A 20,194-nucleotide genomic window follows, 5' to 3' on the forward strand; every position below is an offset into this window, starting at 1 on the left:
GCATAGGGCTCAATCCCAGGACCCTGAGACTGTGACCTGAGCCAAAATCAAGAGTTGGTCGCTTAACTGACTGAGCCACTCAGGCGCCCATGGATCCTATTTTAAGAGATATTTATTTCCAAGGTCTAAAAGTTTTTGGAAGTATATTTGGAGAAGAACTTAATCCAAAATACAAGCTCACTATAATTACAAAATACAACCAAGACCACAACGTCAAAATTTTGAATTTGAAAATATCTCAGGCAGATATAGTGTTTAAAACTTCTTTTGTAAGTCAGAAAGAAGTTCCCTCTAGAGGGATGGTGATTAGAAAGATGCACACAGGACTTTCAGGGAGATGAAAATGTTCAGAATCTTCTTTTGGGTGGTGGTTACTCTGTGACCTAACCACTCAAGAACCTGTATATTTCACTGAATGTAAATCATTCTCACCAAAAAAATTTAACTGAAAAAAATTTTTATCTTTAATATTTTCCAAAAGACCTTGAAAGTTCTATAGCATTTATAAATGTTAACATCTGATCCATTATTAACTTAGAAATATGGTAGGCTAGAGGTGGCCAAATATTATCATTTACCTATTTTCTGAGAGTGCTCCATACTTACAGCACAAGAATGAAAACATTAAGACCGCTCAAGTTTTACCTAGCAGATGAAAGAGCCTAACTGCAGGAACAAATAAAGGATAGGAGATATTAAAACATCTAAGTAATATTACAAGGTCAGAGAAAAATATATTTCAAAGTGCTACCACCAAAATCTACAGCATTTGAGTAGACACTTCAACGCTCTGCACTGCAGAAATTTTATGTATATGACCTTTAATAGTCCTCACAAATTTACTAACAATTCATAAATTAGGTTACAAGTGAAAAGATTTGATTTGTCCAAGGTTGAAACCTTGGTTATGAAGTCTCACATCAAGGCTCAATATCTCCACTATAATGTATTACCATTCTCCCATTATATAAAACATTTAGTATAAATAATATAATTTTGAGTAGTTGAAATGACCCAAGAAATATCAAACATGACTTACTCTGCTCATGGAATCAAAGCATTTCCTGACCAACGATTCCACATCATTAGGTCTATCTTGAACATTTATCCAGTCTAACAAAGAAACATTAAAAAAAGGCAGATCACCGTCTTTAGCATCTACTGAAGTTTCATCCTGCTGGACAGTACTTTGGCAAGATTCCCTAATTTCTTTTCCATTTTCAGCATCTGTGGTATCTGGGGCTATATGTTCCACTGACTTGTGAAATGAGGTTAATAAGGATTGGTTAGTTGTTCTAGGCATATCAGGAGAGAGCACCAGTTCAGTGGAGGTTTTCATTTCAGCCTTTTCTGAGCCTTCATGTTCAGGTAAAGAATCCAGTCTTCCCAAACATTCCCTGTAACTATGTCTGGTTAGGCACTCCAACAGTGGAATCTTGGCCATTACTGAAACCGCAGTTCCTAAACTTAAAATACAAAAGAGCTGTCAGTAAAATTATGGAACCACTCTAGTTAGAGAAATAGCATTTAATTGTTATACACACAATTATTACGACCTCTCTATTATGTTATGCATATACAATCTATGTTCTTTAAAAGAAACCTAGTTAGAGAAGGGTATCATTAACACATTGAAATACCACTCTCAAGTAAAGGGAGCCAGGTTATACTAAACAACTGTACATGTGGTTTTCATCAAACCTTGATATAAAAAATCGAATAAAAAAAAGATTTTCCATAGCAGTCCCTTAAAGTATGACTTTAAGTCAATCAAGTATTTTTTGATAAGTTGAAAGCACAGGATAAAATTAATAATCCCAATAAAGATTAAGGTAACTCTTACATTCATTACACCCTATAGACAGGTAGATGTATGTGGTCAAAAGGCATGGGGAAGATGAACTATTGATGATTTGATTTCTGTAGAACATCTGTGAAATGACTCAGGCTCCTACGAGAAATTAACATATCTAGAAGAACTTCCCAAACAACAGTAACTTGAAAAGGTTGTTGTATAACAACTTTTTCTAGTCTTAAGTAATCACTCCCTTCCTTCCCAAGATCAGTCCCACTGGCAAGGCCAAAATCTTCTAATTCACACCACGAAACAGAAAAATGTGAATTAATGAGGTTCATTTTAATTAAAAAGAAAGATGTTACTTCCCTCCAATTCAATTCAAAGTAACAAAAAACGCAAAAACTAAAAAATGAATGTAAAAATTGAAAGCATAAAGCATACACAGAGACAACAAAGGGCTATATTCATGCTGAATTATTGCTATATTTTTACGTTCATTATAGCCCTTTTCAAAAACAACCAATGGCTATCAGATGTGCTTACATGTAAAGAACCAGAAAACCATCTAAATGGCTTCTTTCAATCTCAGCAAGCCTACATCATCTGGCAATATTTAAAAAGGAAAATAAAAATTTCCTTGATTGCTGAATGTTTGAAAACTTTTTCATTTCTGTTAGATGTGTTATGTTTATATTTTGCCTTTGCTTTAACATAAAATTGGCAGCAGGGCAAGAAGGAGACAAATTCTTGGGTTTGTAAATGATTTAAAAGTATTTTGAGCGCTTTGCATAAAGAAAACAAAGTAAGAAAAAGAAATGTGGGTGATCCATAAAATAGGTGAATAAAATTGACCACAATTTTAAAATTTTAGAGCCTATAAAAGTCATCATAAAAGTCTCAAAAAATGAACAATTATAATAAACATTAGAAATCACATTTACTGAAACAACTGATAAACTGCAAAGGTATTTTAAACAAACATCTTATTATCCATTTTAATGGCAAACATACTGAGTAAGTTTTAACTTGATGTCTTCTATGGATTGCAGATAATTTGAATAAATACTTTCAAACTTGAAAAGTAGCTTTTGGTAAGAATTTGAACAGTCCTCCAGATTGGCCATGATTGCAGCCCAGCCTTGGTGTTGAAGATGTTCATCATGGACCAGACCTTCACAGAAAGAGCAAAGTTTCTTGGCAACTTCATACATTTCCTGAAAACAAAGAAACAGCAAAAGAAGGTAATGTTTGTGTGCATGTTTGCATATGTATATTTACCTGTATGCATGAATGTTTAAAATGTTTGCATTTTAAACAAAGCACTGACAAGGGAATGTTTTAGTCTATCTTAGTGTTTGTTGTCTTAACTCATTGCTGCTGAAGTGTGTACTGGTGGAGCACCTACAGAGGGCAATTCAGCAATAACTGTCAAAAGTAAAATGGCATCTATTGTTTGGCAGAATGATTCATCTTGTAGAAATAAACGTTTAAACAAATAAACAAAAAATACTAAAAGGTTCTTTATTTCAACTATAGAACGAAATGGAACCCATCTTGCTGTCTATCAAGAAATTATGTGCATCTATACAATGGAATTTATCTAGCATTAAATATATATATATTCATAAATATATAAGATCAATACACAGTAAACTTAAAAGGTAGGCTGGATTCATAAAGTGAATTTTCTGTGTTTACCACTGAAAAATCAGTTATAGGTAACCTACAGATCTAATGTAAGACTTAAAAAAAAAAAGGTAGGTGGAGGGGGGATTCTGGAAGATAGCATAGCAGATATACACTAGCAGCTCCACAATGGCTGTTCCCTTCATATCTTTGAGATAAGTATATGTTTCTTAAATAAGATCCAAGAGCAAGACTATTGATAAACTGGACATTAAACTAAAAATCAAGTACAAAAAGATGAGCAACTAAATAAAGAATAATTAAGAAACTAGAATAACTTCACAAAAAGGATATGCAAAGTCTCATAAATGAATGGAAACCTGTTCATCCTTATTAACAAATATAAATAAAATTACAATGGCCTACCAATACACACCCATCAGAATGACTAAAATTAAAAGCACCAAGAAAACCAAGTATCGGTGAGTTTGCTGAGCAAGTAGAACAATCATACACTGATGATGGGAATATAAACGGATACAACCACTTCAAACAGCACATGTAAAGTTAAAAAGAGGTATACCCAAGAGAATGCAAAAGGTGCAAAGATATTCACAGCAGCTTTAGTCACAATAGTTTTTTTTTTTTTAAAGATTTTTATTTTATTTATTTGAGAGAGAGAGAGAGAGCACAAGAGGGGGTACGGTCAGAGGAAAAAGCAGACTCCCTGCCGAGCAAGGAGCCTGATGCAAGACTCGATCCTGGGACTTGAGGATCATGACCTGAGCCGAAGGCAGTCGTTTAACCAACTGAGCCACCCAGGTGCCCTAGTCACAATAGTTTTTAACTGGAAGGAATATCTATCAATCGTTAAATGAACTGTAGCATGTTCATACAATGGAATACTATGCAGCAATGAATACAAAGCATTAATTCATGCAATTACATGAATGAATCTCAGGAACAGAACGTTAAATAAAAGAGGCCAGACACACACACACACACACACAATGATTCCATCTATTTAAAGTTCTAAAAGAGGCAAAGAAATTCATGGTTTTGAAGTCAGGATACTGGACGATTTTATGGAAGAGGGATAATGGTACCAACTGGGAGTAAGCATGAAGTAAGGCTTCTGGGGTGATACCATATTTTAAAATTTCACTTTGTGAAAATGTGCCAGAGATTAATATCCAATGATTTGTACATTTTCTAATATGTACATATCTCACTAAACAAAAATCTATTATTAATTTCACTAATGAAGGTATCTGAATCCAAGGTCACACAATTGGGGTGACCAAATTTAAACTCTGCCGATGTGACTCTAGAAGACCACACTCCTGCCACTGTTATAGGGCCTCTAATTCCTTATAAAATGCACTGTCTGACATATTCACTGTTTTGGTTACTATAGCTTCTGAGTACTTTTTAAAATCTGAGGAAGATGTATTATTCCCTCCACCTTCCATTCTTCTTTCTCTTAACTTTCTTAACTATTCCTGGACACTGATCCTTCCCTGTAAACTTAAAGTCCATTTTATCTAAAACCAAACTAAACAAACAAAAAAATCAAAGTTTCCCTTCACTCTCCAAAGCAAAAATGCCTTTTTTCCCCCACACCAAAGCTTTTCATGGCAACTTTAAATGAAATTCATTAAGCTCATGAATATATTAAGATTATGACTGTGAATATTAAGAATGATATTAAGAATGTCTTTTATTTCAGAGATAAAATTTAGTGATCCATCAGTTGCATAAAACATCCAGTGCACATTACTTCAAATGCCCTCTTTAATGCCATTCGCCCAATTATCCCTCCCCCCAAACTCCCCTCCAGTAACCCTCAGTTTGATTCCCAGAGTTAAGAGTCTCTTACGGTTTGTCTCCCTCCCTGATTATGTACTGTTTTATTTTTCCCTCCCTTCCTCTACGCTCCTGTTTTGTTTCTTAAATTCCACATATGAGTGAAATAATATTTCTTTCTCTGACTTATTTCACTTAGCATAAATACTGTCTAGTTCCATCCATGTCATTACAAATGGCAAGATTTCATTCTTTTTGATAGCCAGGCAATATTCCATTGTATATATAGGCCACATCTTCTTTATCCATTCACCTGTTGATGGACACTTGGGTTCTTTCCATAATTTGACTATTGTTGATAATGTTGCTATAAACATCGGGTGCGTGTGCCCCTTTGAATCACTATATTTGTATCCTTTGGATTAATACCTAGTGGTGCAATTGCTGGGTTGTAGGGTAGCTCTATTTTTAACTTTTTGAGGAACCTCCAAACTGTTTTCCAGAGTTTAAAAATATGTCTTTTCATTGGCTTATAACTTATATATATATATTTTAAAGATTTTATCTATTTGACAGAAAGCGAGAGAGCACAAGGAGGGAGAGTGGCAGAGGGAGAGGGAGAAACAGGTTCCCTGCTTAGCTGGATACATGGCTTGATCCCAGGACCCTGGGATCATGACCTGAGCTGAAGGCAGATGCTTAACTGACTGAGCTACCCAGACAGACCTATAACTTATGTTCTTGAACAGAATTTTATTTTTTGTTACTACTTAGATTATAATACGTTTTCCATTTCCATTCCAAAACAGGGCCCATACCAAGAAATGTGAATGTTTATACATTTATCACATATCCAGCCACCTTACCAAAAGTCTTTCTGACAGATTTTTATTAAATTCTCTTGATATTTCAAATATACAACCATATCTCATCTAAAATGGATGTTTTCCCACTTCTCCATTAATTTTACCACTTACTTCATTTTCAATTTCTTATTTTGGTATATTTCTCAGAAGTTCCAAAAGAATACTGAATAGACTGATTCTGATTTATGCAAAAATGGCTCTAACATTTTGTTGATTTGAAAGCTGATTATCTTCCATATTTGGTCAATTCTAAATTTTATTTTGTTTCCTTCTAGAGCTATCTTGCTTATTAAGAATAGCTGCTAAATTTTAACATATGCTTCTGGACAATATTGATATGACTTTATGTTTTCTTCTATAAAGTATTAACGATTGAGATAATTATATTAATTCATTTCCAAATATTGAACCACCCTTGCATTCCCATAATATATCCTCTTTGCTATTAATATATTACTCTTTTGATACTCTTCTGGTTTTATCTGTAAGAAAAAATGAGTATATTCTGTATTTTCATGATATAAAATATTAAACATAGCCCATAAGAGCTTTCTGATTATGAAAGAGACATATTAAAATCTTCCATTTTTAAATTATGATAAATACACATGAAACTTACTGTTTTAACCCATTTTTTAAGTGTATGATTCAGACGCATTAAGTTTTTCACATTGCCATGCAACCATTACCCCATCCTTCTCCAGAACTTTTTCATCATCCCCAAGTGAAACTATATCTAATACATAATTAACTCAACCTTCCCCTCACCCCTCAACCTTGGGTAACTATTCTATTTTCTGTCTCTATGAATCTGACTCTTTTAGGTACCTTATATATATATAATTGACATTGCACAATATTTGTCCTTTTATGTTTGGCTTATTTCACTTAGCATATTTATCCTCAAGGTTCATCCATATTGTAGTTATCATAATTTTCTTCCTGACAAGGTTAAATAATATCCCATTGCATGTATACACCACATTCTGTTGATCTATTCATCTACCAATGGACATTTGGGTTGCTTCTACCATTTGACTACAGGAAATAATTCTGGTATGAATACTGGTGTACATCATTATGTTTTATTAAGTTCTCCTACAATTATTATCATTTAGCCCATGTTGATAGGAAAATACAGATCTGACTTCTCTTTCTCACAAATTAAATCTTTTATTATAAATTTCACTTTGTTCTGTTTAATGCTTTTAACATCCACTTTGTCAAGTATGAATACTGCCATTTAAATTTTTTGTACGTATTGGAAAGAAACTTTGTTCTCCTCAAGGACCTAAATATGGGTATGGAAGAAAGAATCACATTTTTAAGAGTTATTTAAGTCTTTTGTTTCTGTCTACTCTAACATAGGTAACTTTACTGATTATAGCAATGTTCAGAAGTCATTAACTGCATACCATCATTTAGGAAAGAAGTTGAACAAATCATGTTTAAAACTGCTTTTCCACTCTAAGATCTTATAACTCTTTGCAAATGCAGAATGACTAACAACTTATGAGTCTGAAGATTTAAAAACCAGACATATTAACCAGTAAAATGTTTCCTCCAAAACTTTTATTTTTGTTTTTTTCATGCTTCCTCTGTAATTCAGACCACTTTGCTAGCTATTTATTTGAGTATAGTTGACACATGTTACGTTAGTTTCAGGTGTACAACATTGTGATCCAACAACTCTATACTTACGCTATGCGCACCACAAGTGTAGCTAACCATCTGTCACCATACAATGCTATTACAGTATCACTGACTATATTCTTTATGCTGTACCTTTTATTCCCATTTACTCATTCCATAACTGGAAGACTGTATCTCCCACTCTCCTTCACCCATCCCCCAACTTCCGGCCCCTCTGGCAACCACCGTGAGTTCTCTGTGCTATTTAGATTTGAAAGCTTTTAGGAACCATCAATTTGTTAGAACATTCACTGATGCCTAAAATAGGCTAATACTTCATGAAAATATTACCAAGTATATGAATAAGACATCATTTTGTTAAATAACCAATTTTTTTTTTAAATACTTTATTTATTTGACAGAGAGAGACATAGTGAGAGCAGGAACACAAGCAGGGGGAGTGGGAGAGGGAGAAGCAGGCTTCCCGTGGAGCAGGGAGCCCAATGTGGGACTCAATCCCAGGACCCTGGGATCATGACCTGAGCCGAAGGCAGATGCTTAACGACTGAGCTACCCACGCGACCCAACCAATTTTTAATTTTAAATTGTACTAGATGTAAATAAGTATAATAATCTCAAAAAACAATTATTTTTATCTTACCACTGCAAGTTGTGTCCTTGAAGCAACAGTGTGAAAAACTGCAGGCATCATAAGAGACTCTTCAACTTTTATTTCCATGTCATTTTCTGTTGAAAAAGTAGTTTTTGGAATAGCAGGTGGACGATCACATAAGATCATTTCTTTGTTAAAAAGAAAAATTGGATTTGTGTCCTACAGAAATAAAAAAGCAAAAGAAACTGAAGTAAAATGTTATAAATATTGAACATGCACACTGCCCTCAATACATGAAGCAGATAAACCTTACTTCTGAAGTTGAGTTCCCAATTCCCTATGTGATGTGAAATTGGAGCATGTTTGTATGAAAGGGCTTATGGACACATACCGTCCCAGCACTGTAGGTGCACACTCTTCGATCTGCAGCCATGCATTCTCCACCATTGACCACCAGCACCTGATGCTGAATAGCAATCTTGTATTTGCTATGAATGGCATGCTTGAGGTCTGCCACACTTTAAAAGGGGTGGGGTGGAGCAAAAAATTAGTTCCACATAACTTCTCAATGACAAACTTTTTTATTATCAAAGTAGCACTGTGTAAAAATATCTGACAGATATTAATTTCACTCTAAAAAATTTTCCCCAAAACAACAGTATAAAATATAAACTTCTTGTTTTTGGAATCAGATTCCACAATCAACTGACTGATCTTAGGTGAACAAATAACCCATTTGGCACACCTACAAGTGAGTCTATAAAATATAGGCAGTAGACATATTTATTTCTGTGCTCTTTATATAATATAGCAAAAGAATATGCTCAAATTAGCATCAGGTCTGTTAAAATCCTCAGAACACAGATGTCTGTTAAAATCCTCACATCACATTACACAAACTACATTAAGTATAAACCATAAAATTGCTTCCTTTCCCTATCTTTCAGAAAATCATTCCTTCACAGGTAAAATTGTATTTTATAAAAACCAGAACTTTAAAAAAAGAATACAATTTCAAATTCCATTTTTAAAACTAAGATTATTAATTCCACAAATTATTTGTAATATTTTCAGTGTCAGATTTATTCTGTATTGCCCTCAAGTCTTTGCTCTTAGGTCCACTACCAAGATACAAGCAGGTATAGTTGTTACTATTTCATTCCTTGTTGTCTGGCCTCAAAATATGTCCTCCCTCGCCCTGACACTTATCCCCAAATTTCACAGATATAAGGGCATTCATTAGTCAAATACTGGAATCCCCTGCAAAGCTGGAGAATTAATTAGATATTATGAGTCTTACAAACTTGGTTAAAAATATTAAATTGATTGTATTCTTTTATCAACAAACAAAACAAATACTACTGACTTTTATTCATACAAGGGACTAAAAACAAATCACCGAAATACATAGGACTGATACATGTTACTTTATATATAGCTAGCAATAATTTTCTTAGCAATGTCCTAGGAAACTGAGAAATCAGCTATGAAAACTTCTTCTATTTGATAGTTTTAATTTGAAATCAGTTTGTTTACAGGTAGGTTTGTTTGATGTGAATAATATATTCACATAAACAGAACAAAGCACAACTTTATGAACTTAACTTTAGCGTTTTAGTGAAAGATGACAACTATATACGTAATATGCTAAAAGATTTAAGGTATTGCTACTATTACTTTCTTATTTAACAAAGGAATAGTTTTCTCCAAATCAAAAAGTTTAATTTTTGCCTACACAACATGCAAAAGTGATGAGACTGAATGAAATACAACTTACGTTTGCACTGTAAGTTCAGTGTCAAATGTCAGGGTAGTTCCAGTGTTAACCAGAAATACATATAACTTCATGATGATTTCTCTGGATTCTGTAAGCTTATACCTCACACTCTGACCTGATTACTAAAAGAAACAGACAAGAAAAATGATCAGTTATATAAACACAACTACGAATACCCTCACATAAGACATGTTATTTATGTAGTACAACTACGCCAACAGCAAAAACATAGTTTTTGGTGTCTAAGATGGCTAACTGGACAATTTGGTAAATTTGTTGCTTAAAAAATAAACAGTAATGAGACTAATGAAAAGCATAACTATTCTTCACTAAAAAAATTTGTTTAAGGAAGAGGCCAGCAATTAGAACAAAAATTATGTGTATACTTCACACTGTCCTCATGTACCCTTCTACATTAAGAATTAAAATTAAATACAGGGGAGGGGGTGGGAGGATGGGTTACCCTGGTGATGGGTATTAAGGAGGGCACGTTCTGCATGGAGCACTGGATGTTATACACAAACAATCATGGAACACTATATCCAAAACTAATGATGTAATGTATGGTGATTAACATAACAATAAAAAATTAAAAAAAAAAAGAATTAAAATTAAAAATTTCATCAAAGATCTTCCTAACTCAAAAAGTTCTTCCCTGACTGCTTCCTTAGAGCAATAAAATATTGTCTGGAGGTTAAACTTACTAATAGCAAATAAGAGTGGCCGCTACTTGCAAATTAGGGGAAATGAGTTCATTCCAATTCCTTCCACCAGCTGTCTCTTAATCTAAATTCCACCTCCACACTGAGTCAGAAATGCTCCATAAGAAACTGTGACCCTACCAATTATATCATCTTGTTGAACAGTACAAAGTGCACAGGTCTAGAAATCAGAATATTTGAAACAACTGCCATTAACTAGCTGACCAAGTCAAAACCTCATATATAAAATAAACTTCTTCAGGGAACCTGGATGGTTCAGTCACTTGAGTGTCCGACTCATCGTTTGGGCTGGGGTAATGATCTGAGGGTAGTGAAATCAAGGCCTGTGATGGGCTCCACCCTCATCAGGGAGTCTGCCTGAGATTCTCTCTCTCCCCCTCTCTCCCTCTGCCCCCTCCCCACCCCTCTCGTGCGCATGCTCCCTCTCCCTCTCTCTCAAATAAATAAATCTTAAAAAAATAAAATAACATAAACTTCCTCATCTACAAGGGACAGATTTCAAATCTAGCATTTTATTTGTTACAATTATAGAGGTAAAAATCCCCCAAATTAATGAAAGATGATAAATTAAGATACTAGAATATATCTTTCCTTATGCTCTTTCCAATGAGTTTTAGAGTAAAATTATCAGGGAAGAAAGAAAAAATAAATAAGATCTTAAAAGTAATGTTTCCAAAATCAGTTTTTTAAATACATTAGATAAAAACTTGTGAATTTAGAACTGTGACTTACCGTCAGGCACTGTGAAAAGGACTACCGCTTTTCTTAAAAAGCAGATTAAAACTGGCTTATGTTTGCTTTGCTTGATATTGGCAACTGAATGGCATTACTGGTTAAACTCAGTGAACTGGAAAAGAAAAATTTCTGGATTATCACAGAGAGAAATAATTCAGTATGTGACAACGTATGGTTATTGTCCCTTCTTTAAAAATTCCCTTCTGAAAGAGTGATTTCTACTCAATCTCTCTTCCTACATGCACATTCACTGAAACCACAAAAGTATAACTTTGATCCATACCACTCCATTAAAAGACACAAAAGTTTCTAAAAAAAACTCCAAAACTGCCAAATTCTACAGCCATTTCTTAGATCTTAAAATATAATGGTATAAAAAGAACCTGGCTGTGGAGTCTGACTGCCTCTTGCTTTAATCCTGGCCCCATTACTCGTATATGATCTTGGGCAACTTACTTAATGGTCTTGATTTCTTGTTTTGTAAAATGAATAAAAATGATACCTGTAGCAGGCAACCTCTAAAATAGCCCCTCCACCTCTGGGTATCCATACTCCAGTGAAATCCCCACCCCTACTGGGTATGGGCAGGGCCCGTGATCTTTTTCTAACCAGTGAAATATGGTGAGGTTAATGAAATGTCACATGATTGCTACTCAAGATTAGAACTTCCACCATGCCAGCTGACTGCCCTCCTTGCCAGCTTTGATGAAGTAACAAGCTGCCATGGAGAGGCCCATGTGGCAAGAAATTGAAGTCAGCCTCAGCAAGAAGCTGAGAGTCTCAGTCTGACAAGCTGCAAGGAAATGACAACCATCACTGCTCTTGGAAGCAGATTACTACTTGGTTGAGCCTCAGACAAGACGCCGGTCCCGGCAAACACCTTCACTGCAATCTTCTGAGACCTTGATGCAGATGACCCAGCCAACCTACGCCCAGAAAATGTAAACTAAAACATTTCTTACTCGGCAAAAGATAATTAATACAGTACCCCACACTGCAGAGATATTATGAGAATTAAGGGAGAAAAAGTATGAAAAAAATTTTAATGTACTAGCCTCATGCTCTGCAATAAGAATTCAATAAACAACCCTAGCACCCTTTCTTGGGTTCTTTTTCCTCTGCCAACTCTCCAGTGTTTGGGTGGGACCTCACCACCAGGCCCAAATTCAAGAGTACACTTTATCTTACAAGTTAAAAGGAGTTCTTTGGTTTTCTGAAGGATTAGGTAGCTAAAAGTATGGTGACTAAAATGGAAGAAATATTGGTAGTGGAGATAATTCATTAATTCATTCATTCATCCAAATAGAACACTTATTGAGCTTATGTGTCAGAACTGTATTTTGTGAACAATATAGACATGATCTTTGCTCTGATGGAGATCACAGTCTTGAAGTAGAAAAAGAAATTAAACAAAAAGGAAACAAAGATGATATAAGTTGTAATAAATGCAATGTAAGAGGAGTGGGGTAGCAAGAAGAACGTACTTTAGATTTGGGTGATCAAAGTAGGCCTCTATGTGGGTTACATTTAAATGGGGTCACACAAATGAGAATAAGCCTGTTCTGTAAAGGTGGGGTAAAGCAGTACAAGAAGATACAACATTTGTGAGCCTAAATATAAAGCCTTATAAATAATCACAACTTTATTCTAAGTTTCTACTTTTCTTTCCTCCTAAATATTATTTACCTTTTCTGTTTTGGTTTAACTTCACACTTAGAAAAAAGTTACAAAAATAGTACAAAAACCCCCTTGCACCCTTTACCTACTGTTACCAACTATGTACACTGTGCTCCATTTGCTTTATCATTTGGGCCACTTAAGGCTCCATGCCTGCTCTTTTCTCTTTCTCTCTCTCTATACATCTACACCACACACACAAATACATTTTTCCTTAACTATTTGAGAGTAATCTGCAGACAGACTGTCTCATTATCCATAAATATTCCAGAACGTGAGTATCCTAACAGAAAGGATTTTTCTCATACATGACAAAAGTACATTTATCTAATCATGAAATTTAACATAGATCCATATTATCATCTAATCCACAATCTGTACTCAAATTATTGCCCTTTACAGTTTTCCCCCCTCAATCTAGGATCCAATTCAGGATAATATATTGTGTTTAAATTGTAATATCTATTTAATTTCCTTCAATCTAAAACTTCATCAATCTTTTTCTTTTCATGATCTAGGTACAATACTGTTCTCAATCCATCAGAGGCTTCAGAAATTATTATAAAGATGGACTCAGTGTTCCATAATACTTACAGTAAATGAGGGAAACTCTGATAAATGTAGCAGCTACTATGTGCCTTTAAACAAACAGCAATCTCTTCACCTGGCATTCACCCTAAGAAACAGCTCAACCTAAAAATCACAATCATTAACAATGCTTACAAAAACAGCTGCACGAACAAAGCTTATTTGAAAATTGGTCTGCATGTATAATTCATGAATAATGTAAAACAATCTCAAGGACAGTTTTGACTGCTGTGGCTCTAGAACCTAGGTTATAGTTTGACTCCACTATATAGGCACACACACACTTGATACTATCTGTCATTTAGCTCCTTTCTTTTTTTTTTACTTAGCTCATTTCTAACAGTTCCCAAGTGATGTTAATGACAGCATCATTTAGAGAAGCACCTCCTGACCTACCCTGACGTAACATCCCACGTTTTCATCCATTATCTATTGTGTGAAGCCACTGCATTGGCAACTTTAACCAGAAGTCTTCTTCTGAATCTTTACTCTCTGCGTCCTCATTTATTGTCATATACCACCCAGGGCCTATGCTAGAATAGTGTTAAGAGAAAAATCTAACTAGTAAAATGAGTCATCATTGCCCCATGGGTCTCACTAGCCCTGGTTCTCAATGTCAGCCTAATGGTAATCCTAAAATTTGTATGGAACCACAAGAGACCCCGAATAGCTAAAGTAACTTTGAAAAAGAACAAAACTGGAGGTATCATAATCCCAGATTTCAAGATATACTACAAAGCTGTAGTAATCAAAATAGTATGGTACCGGCACAAAAACAGACACACAGATCAGGAGAACAGAATAGAGAGTTCATAAATAAACCCATGATTATATGATCAATTAATCTTCAATGAAAGAGGCAAGAATATGCAATGGGAAAAAGTCTCTTCAACAAATGCTGTTGGGAAAACTGGACAGCTCCAAAGAAATGAATGAAACTGGACCACTTTCTTACATCATACACAAATAAACTCAGATGGATTAAGATATAAATGTGAAACACGGAACCCTAAAAATCCTAGAAGAGAGCACAGGCAGCAATTTCTCTGACATCGGCTGAAGCAACTTTTTTTCAGGGTATGTCTCCTGAGACAAGGCAAACAAAAGCAAAAATAAACTATTGGGACTACATCAAAATAAGCTTCTGCACAGTGAAGGAAGCAATCAACAAAACTAAAAGACAACCTACTGAACAGGAGAAGATATATGCAAATGATAGATCTGATTAAGCAATTACTATCCAAAATACAGAAAGAACACAAACAATAAGTGTTGGCAAAGATGTAGAGAAAAAGGAATTCCTATGCACAGTTGGTGGGAATGCAAACTAGTGAAGCCACTACGGAAAATAGCATGGAGGTTCCTCAAAAAATTAAAAATAAAAACTACCATATGATCCAGTAATTCCACTACTGGGTACTTACCAAAAGAATATGAAAATACGATAATTCAGAAAGATATATGCACCCCTGTTTATTGCAGCATTCTTTACAATAGCCAAGATATGGAAGCAACCCAAGTGTCCATCGACAGATGAAGGGATAAAGAAGATGTGGGGTACACACACACACACACACACACACACGGACTATTACTCAGCCATAAAAAAGAATGAAATCTTACCATTTGCAACAACATGGATAGATCTAGAGAGTATAAAGCTAAAGGAAATAAGTCAGTCAGAGAAAGACAAATAACATATGATCTCACTCATATGTGGACTGTAAGAAACAAAACAAGTAAACAAAGAAAGAGACAAACCAAAAAACAGACTCCTAATTACAGAGAACAAACTGATGGTTACCAGAGGGGAGGTGCATGGGGAGATGGGTGAAATAGCTGAAGGGGATTAAAGAGTATACTTATGATGAGCATGAGTAATGTGTTGAATTGCTGAGTATTATATACCTGAAATAAGTAACACTATGTTAAGTATACTGAAATTGAAATTGAAAAACAAAACCAGAAGCATAAAGTAAAAAATAAAATGGAATAGCAAAAACAAAACAAAACAAAACAAAAACACACAAAGAAACACAGGCTAATGGCTTCCATGGCCACAAAACGCTCATATTTATTTCACCTGTCCCAGGTATATGACACATAAAATAACCATCAGTAACACTGAGTGATTCATTAAATGTCAGTCATTATGTTCAGTACTATTATATGCAATAGTTCCTTTATTTTTCATAACATGTAAGATAACCATATTATTACTGTTTCTTCTTAGAGTTTAGGGAAAAGATTCAGAGGTTACTCAACTTGCCTAAAGGTAAGTTTGAACCCATCTCAGTTTACAACATTTATTCAATAAAAATTTCACCTGAGAATCTAGTATGCCCTAGGCATTTTTTTTTTTAGTTTCGGACATAAAAGAACAAATAATATGATAAAATTCCCTATTCTCATGAAGCGTACGTCTTACTGGGCAACCTATACACAAACTCCATGATTATCTACTTCCAAAAAGAATAGCTATAAAAATGCAATTATTTGTAATTAAAAGTAATTCCCAAATACATGCTTGTACTTTTCTATGTTCTATTCTTTAAAGATATGGATATTGTTGACTTAACAATAACCATTGATTGTTAACATGAAGTAAAAGCCATACCAGCTACATATCCTCACAATTTCTACTGTGAGAAAGACTTCTATTATCTCCAACAATCAAATGACAAAACTGTGGATCTAAAAAAGTTCAGTCATCTCTCAAAGTCATATAGCAAAAACAGCTGGAGTTCAAATCTATGGCTGGGTCAAGTACATCCCATGACTTGCCATTTTACTGTTCCTTTAGAAATCCCAATACTTGTTTCCCCCAACAATTCTACCACTTTTAAGTCTTCATTTTCTTAAATGCAATATAAAAAAAATTCTAAGATTAAGTAAGGGGGGTGGGATGGCAGAACACTTCAAAATTTGACATAGTAAGGTGTTCAAATGAAAAATCAGTTTCCCTCCAAGAACTGGTGTGGTCATCGGTTATGGGAGAACAAGATTCCCTTGGGTACGTAGATAACATGGTTCTTTGCATACGGCAAAGACTGGAAATTCTTCCATACTGTGGGTCATCTTTGCATGGGGATTCTCTGAAAACTTCACAGCTAAAGAAATGTACACAGAAGAACTTACATATAGTAGCAAAGAAAAATATGGCTGAGTGAAAAACTGAAAGTGGCCTCCTTTGCTCTGCAGCCCCTGGGCTGTGTAGGTACTGTTCTAAGGGACAAGTGGAGTTGCAGAGGCCCACTCCACTCCCAGGGCGGCCTTCTGCTACTCAGGGTACACACTGGGGGCCACTGACATGTCAGGGATGCCACAGCTTCTGCTGGCAGCAAGGAATAAATCAGTCTTGGAATGGGAAACCCAGAAGGTCACCTGCCTCCGGCCACACTTTCAGAAAGAAAAGGCAACTCAGGATCTGGAGTCTCTGGGCAGAAAGTAAAACTTACTGTTTCGGCTTCTCTCCCCAGCCTGCCAGGCCCATATCCCTTAGGTGGTCCCTGTGTGTCCAGAAAAAATCATCTCCAATTGATGTCAACTGAGCATAAAGCATACCCACCCCCCTGGATGGCCCATTCTGGACACTGGGGACAGGGCAAGGTAGAAGTTTTTTCTCTTACTATATAAACACCTACATAATAGCCGAGATCAGCAAAGCCTAAATACTTACCTGGTCCTTTACAGAAAAAGTTTATCAGCTTCTGCTCTAAGGCTTGAGCAGCTCCAGCCAGTTCAGTGGGAGCGTGCACATACCTGGGTTATCACCAGGCACCTAACAGTCAAGAACAGAAGCCTAACGGTGAGCACACGCTGCCTGCAACTGTAACACTGCATGGAAATGATAACAACAACAGCAGACGGTGAGCCCTCCAGGAGACAGGCCCAATTTCCTAGCTTTGTAACAGATGACAGGGTTCTGGACAGGTCACAGGATTTACTCATTTTCTGATTTATGGGGGAGGGGAAAAGGGAGAAATCCAAAAAAGGATGAATCTTTCCATTACCTGTTTCATCATTTAATCCAAATATCAAAAGACGGGATCTGACTTTCTCCTCAAAACTGTTAAGTGGTACAGTGTTACAAGTGATTAAGGGTAAACAGCTTAAAAAAAAAAAAAAAAAGAGTTCCTATGAATTAGTAAGAAAATCACAAAAATCCACAATACACAGTGCATGAGAAAGTATTCCAAATAGTTAACCAATGAGGAAAGTACAAGAAACCTCTTCAGGAATCAAAGAAACACAAATCTGAAAAAGACATTATTTTTAAATGAGCGAGAGTTTCAGTCTAAGATTCCTAGACTTTCAATCTAAGAGAAAAGAGATGCAATAAAGTGTAAAAAAAAAAAAAAAAAGTACTTTAGAGATGTTAGTTTGAACAAAAATTTTTCTCTTTGCATAAAACACATATTTCACAGCCCCACTGAATTAAAGGCAGTGACAACCCGAGAACAGTTAAGTACCCATCTCCCTTGTATAGTAAAGAATTAACCTTGTCCAAAGAGAGGTCTGGACTTTACCCTTGGCTATGAGGAGGGGAACCTGAGGTCTCCGGAATGTGCTGTTTGACAGGAGTGTCTTTGGGGGCTTTAGAACAGTCTAACAATGTAATTTATAATGGGGGCTTTAGGACACACAGTATCAGTTTCCATCCCCAGAACAAATGGAGACTAAAGACATTAGTTGGACCTCTAAAAAGAGTTAGAGACTAAAGGTCAGCTACCATGTAAAGATTATAGGACCTCAATAAAAACTCCAGACACCAAAGATTCAGGTAAGCTTCCCTAGTTAGCATTACTTTATGTACTGTCACACACTCTGGCTAAGAGGAAGTAATGCTATCCATGAGTCCATGGGAGAGGGCAACCAGAAGCTCTGCATTTCAAACCCTTCCAGACTGTACTCTATGCATATCTTCCTTTGTCTGCTTTTAATTTTAATTTGTAACTTTTCACTATAAAAAAAAAATCATAATTAAGTATAGCATTGTCCCCAACGTCTGTAAGCCACTCTAGTGAATTCTCGAACCTGAAGGTGGTTGTAGGAACCCCAAATTTGTAGTCAGTGGATCTGAAGTGAGGGTGGTCCTGGGCATCACCAACAGGTGGCTGGTATCCAAAGTGAGAGTAGTCTTATGGAGACTGTTCCATCTAACTCTAGAATCTTTGTACATCTAACTCTAAAAATCACTGTACACCCATGTTATGGTTTCTAAAAGGAACCTTTGGAGAAGTGGCTGATTCCAAAGGTCTTAAGTAGAAAAATGTACCAATCACATAAGCCTGGTACATTAAGATGTGCCATTAAGTAAAGAAGCTATCAAAGACTAATTAATAAGACCATGTCAAAAGGGCAAAAAATTAACTTGAACGAGCTTTCATGACTAAGATGGGGCAGTCCACGCATTGAAAGAATACTTACAAATACTTAAACAGTATAATATCTGTAAATATTCATGTTCATAACAATACAAAAAAAGAAGAAACAAACCCTCAGTGAGTTACAGTAGCAACCTATTATGAAACTAAAAAAGGAAAGGATTTAAGGACTTATCCTCTTTCCTACATGAATTATATTTCAGGATAAACAATGAAGAAATAACTTTTTACAGAAAAGCTCCATCTATTACTACAGACAGAATATGGAAGACAACTTCGCAATGAAATAATGGATCTAGACATCGATAGACGTTAAAATAATTAAAAGAAATGTGACAGATTAAGCTTGTTGACAAACATGAACATACTGATCACTTGTCACACTGCTATCAACTCATGTCTCTTTGTTTCAACTGAAAGTATACAGCTTATCTATAAAATATTCTTGCCCACCTCCCCCCAAAAAAACACAAACCCAAATTTAATAAAACTTCTACATCTACCTACAGTTACCAGTTTATAAGGTATACGGATGTAGAGAAAAAACAAACAATATTATAAGAAAACAATCAGGTAAATTCAGAAATAAACATTCTATAGGACAATGACCTAGCTTAACAAATGGCCTCAAAAAGAGAGGAAGAATTCTACCTATTAAAGAAAATAGACATAATAATCAAATGTAATGTGTTTGGATTCTGAATCAAACTACTACAAAAAACACTTTTGAAGTAAGTGTGGAAATCTAAAGATGGATTAGGTATTAGAATTACTATTCCTTCTGGGGCAAGATAATGGCATTTTAGTTATGAAATAATGAATTCTGAAAAATTAATGTGTAAAATGATATTTGAGATGTTTTAGAACAGTCTAGCAAAAACGAAGGCAGAAGGCGGGGAGAGAGAGAGAGAAGAGAAGGAAAGGTAAGTACGGCAGAAGGACAGGTAAGATCAGCAAAATACTGGTG

At 35.3% G+C, this 20,194-nt stretch overlaps 1 protein-coding gene across 7 annotated transcripts in view; it reads right to left on the reverse strand.

Annotated features, from left to right (window-relative positions):
* The window catches only part of RB1CC1 (RB1 inducible coiled-coil 1), a 91,307-nt gene that overhangs the window by 55,519 nt on the left and 15,594 nt on the right, over nt 1-20,194 (reverse strand). For 6 of the 7 annotated variants that reach the window (XM_027622743.2, XM_027622706.2, XM_027622728.1 and 3 more), the window contains 6 exons: nt 11,573-11,687; nt 10,119-10,240; nt 8,733-8,859; nt 8,390-8,560; nt 2,810-3,012; nt 1,040-1,466 (listed from right to left, as the gene is read on the reverse strand). In XM_027622743.2, coding sequence (XP_027478544.1) covers nt 1,040-1,466; nt 2,810-3,012; nt 8,390-8,560; nt 8,733-8,859; nt 10,119-10,189 — 999 coding nt within the window. In that variant the 5' untranslated portion in view covers nt 10,190-10,240; nt 11,573-11,687. Of the gene's footprint in view, nt 1-1,039; nt 1,467-2,809; nt 3,013-8,389; nt 8,561-8,732; nt 8,860-10,118; nt 10,241-11,572; nt 11,694-20,194 lie in introns of those variants that run through there. The other variant, XM_027622735.1, reaches the window with a different exon arrangement.

The sequence above is a fragment of the Zalophus californianus genome, chromosome 4 (genome assembly GCF_009762305.2).
Source record: "Zalophus californianus isolate mZalCal1 chromosome 4, mZalCal1.pri.v2, whole genome shotgun sequence".
Lineage (NCBI taxonomy): Eukaryota > Metazoa > Chordata > Mammalia > Carnivora > Otariidae > Zalophus > Zalophus californianus.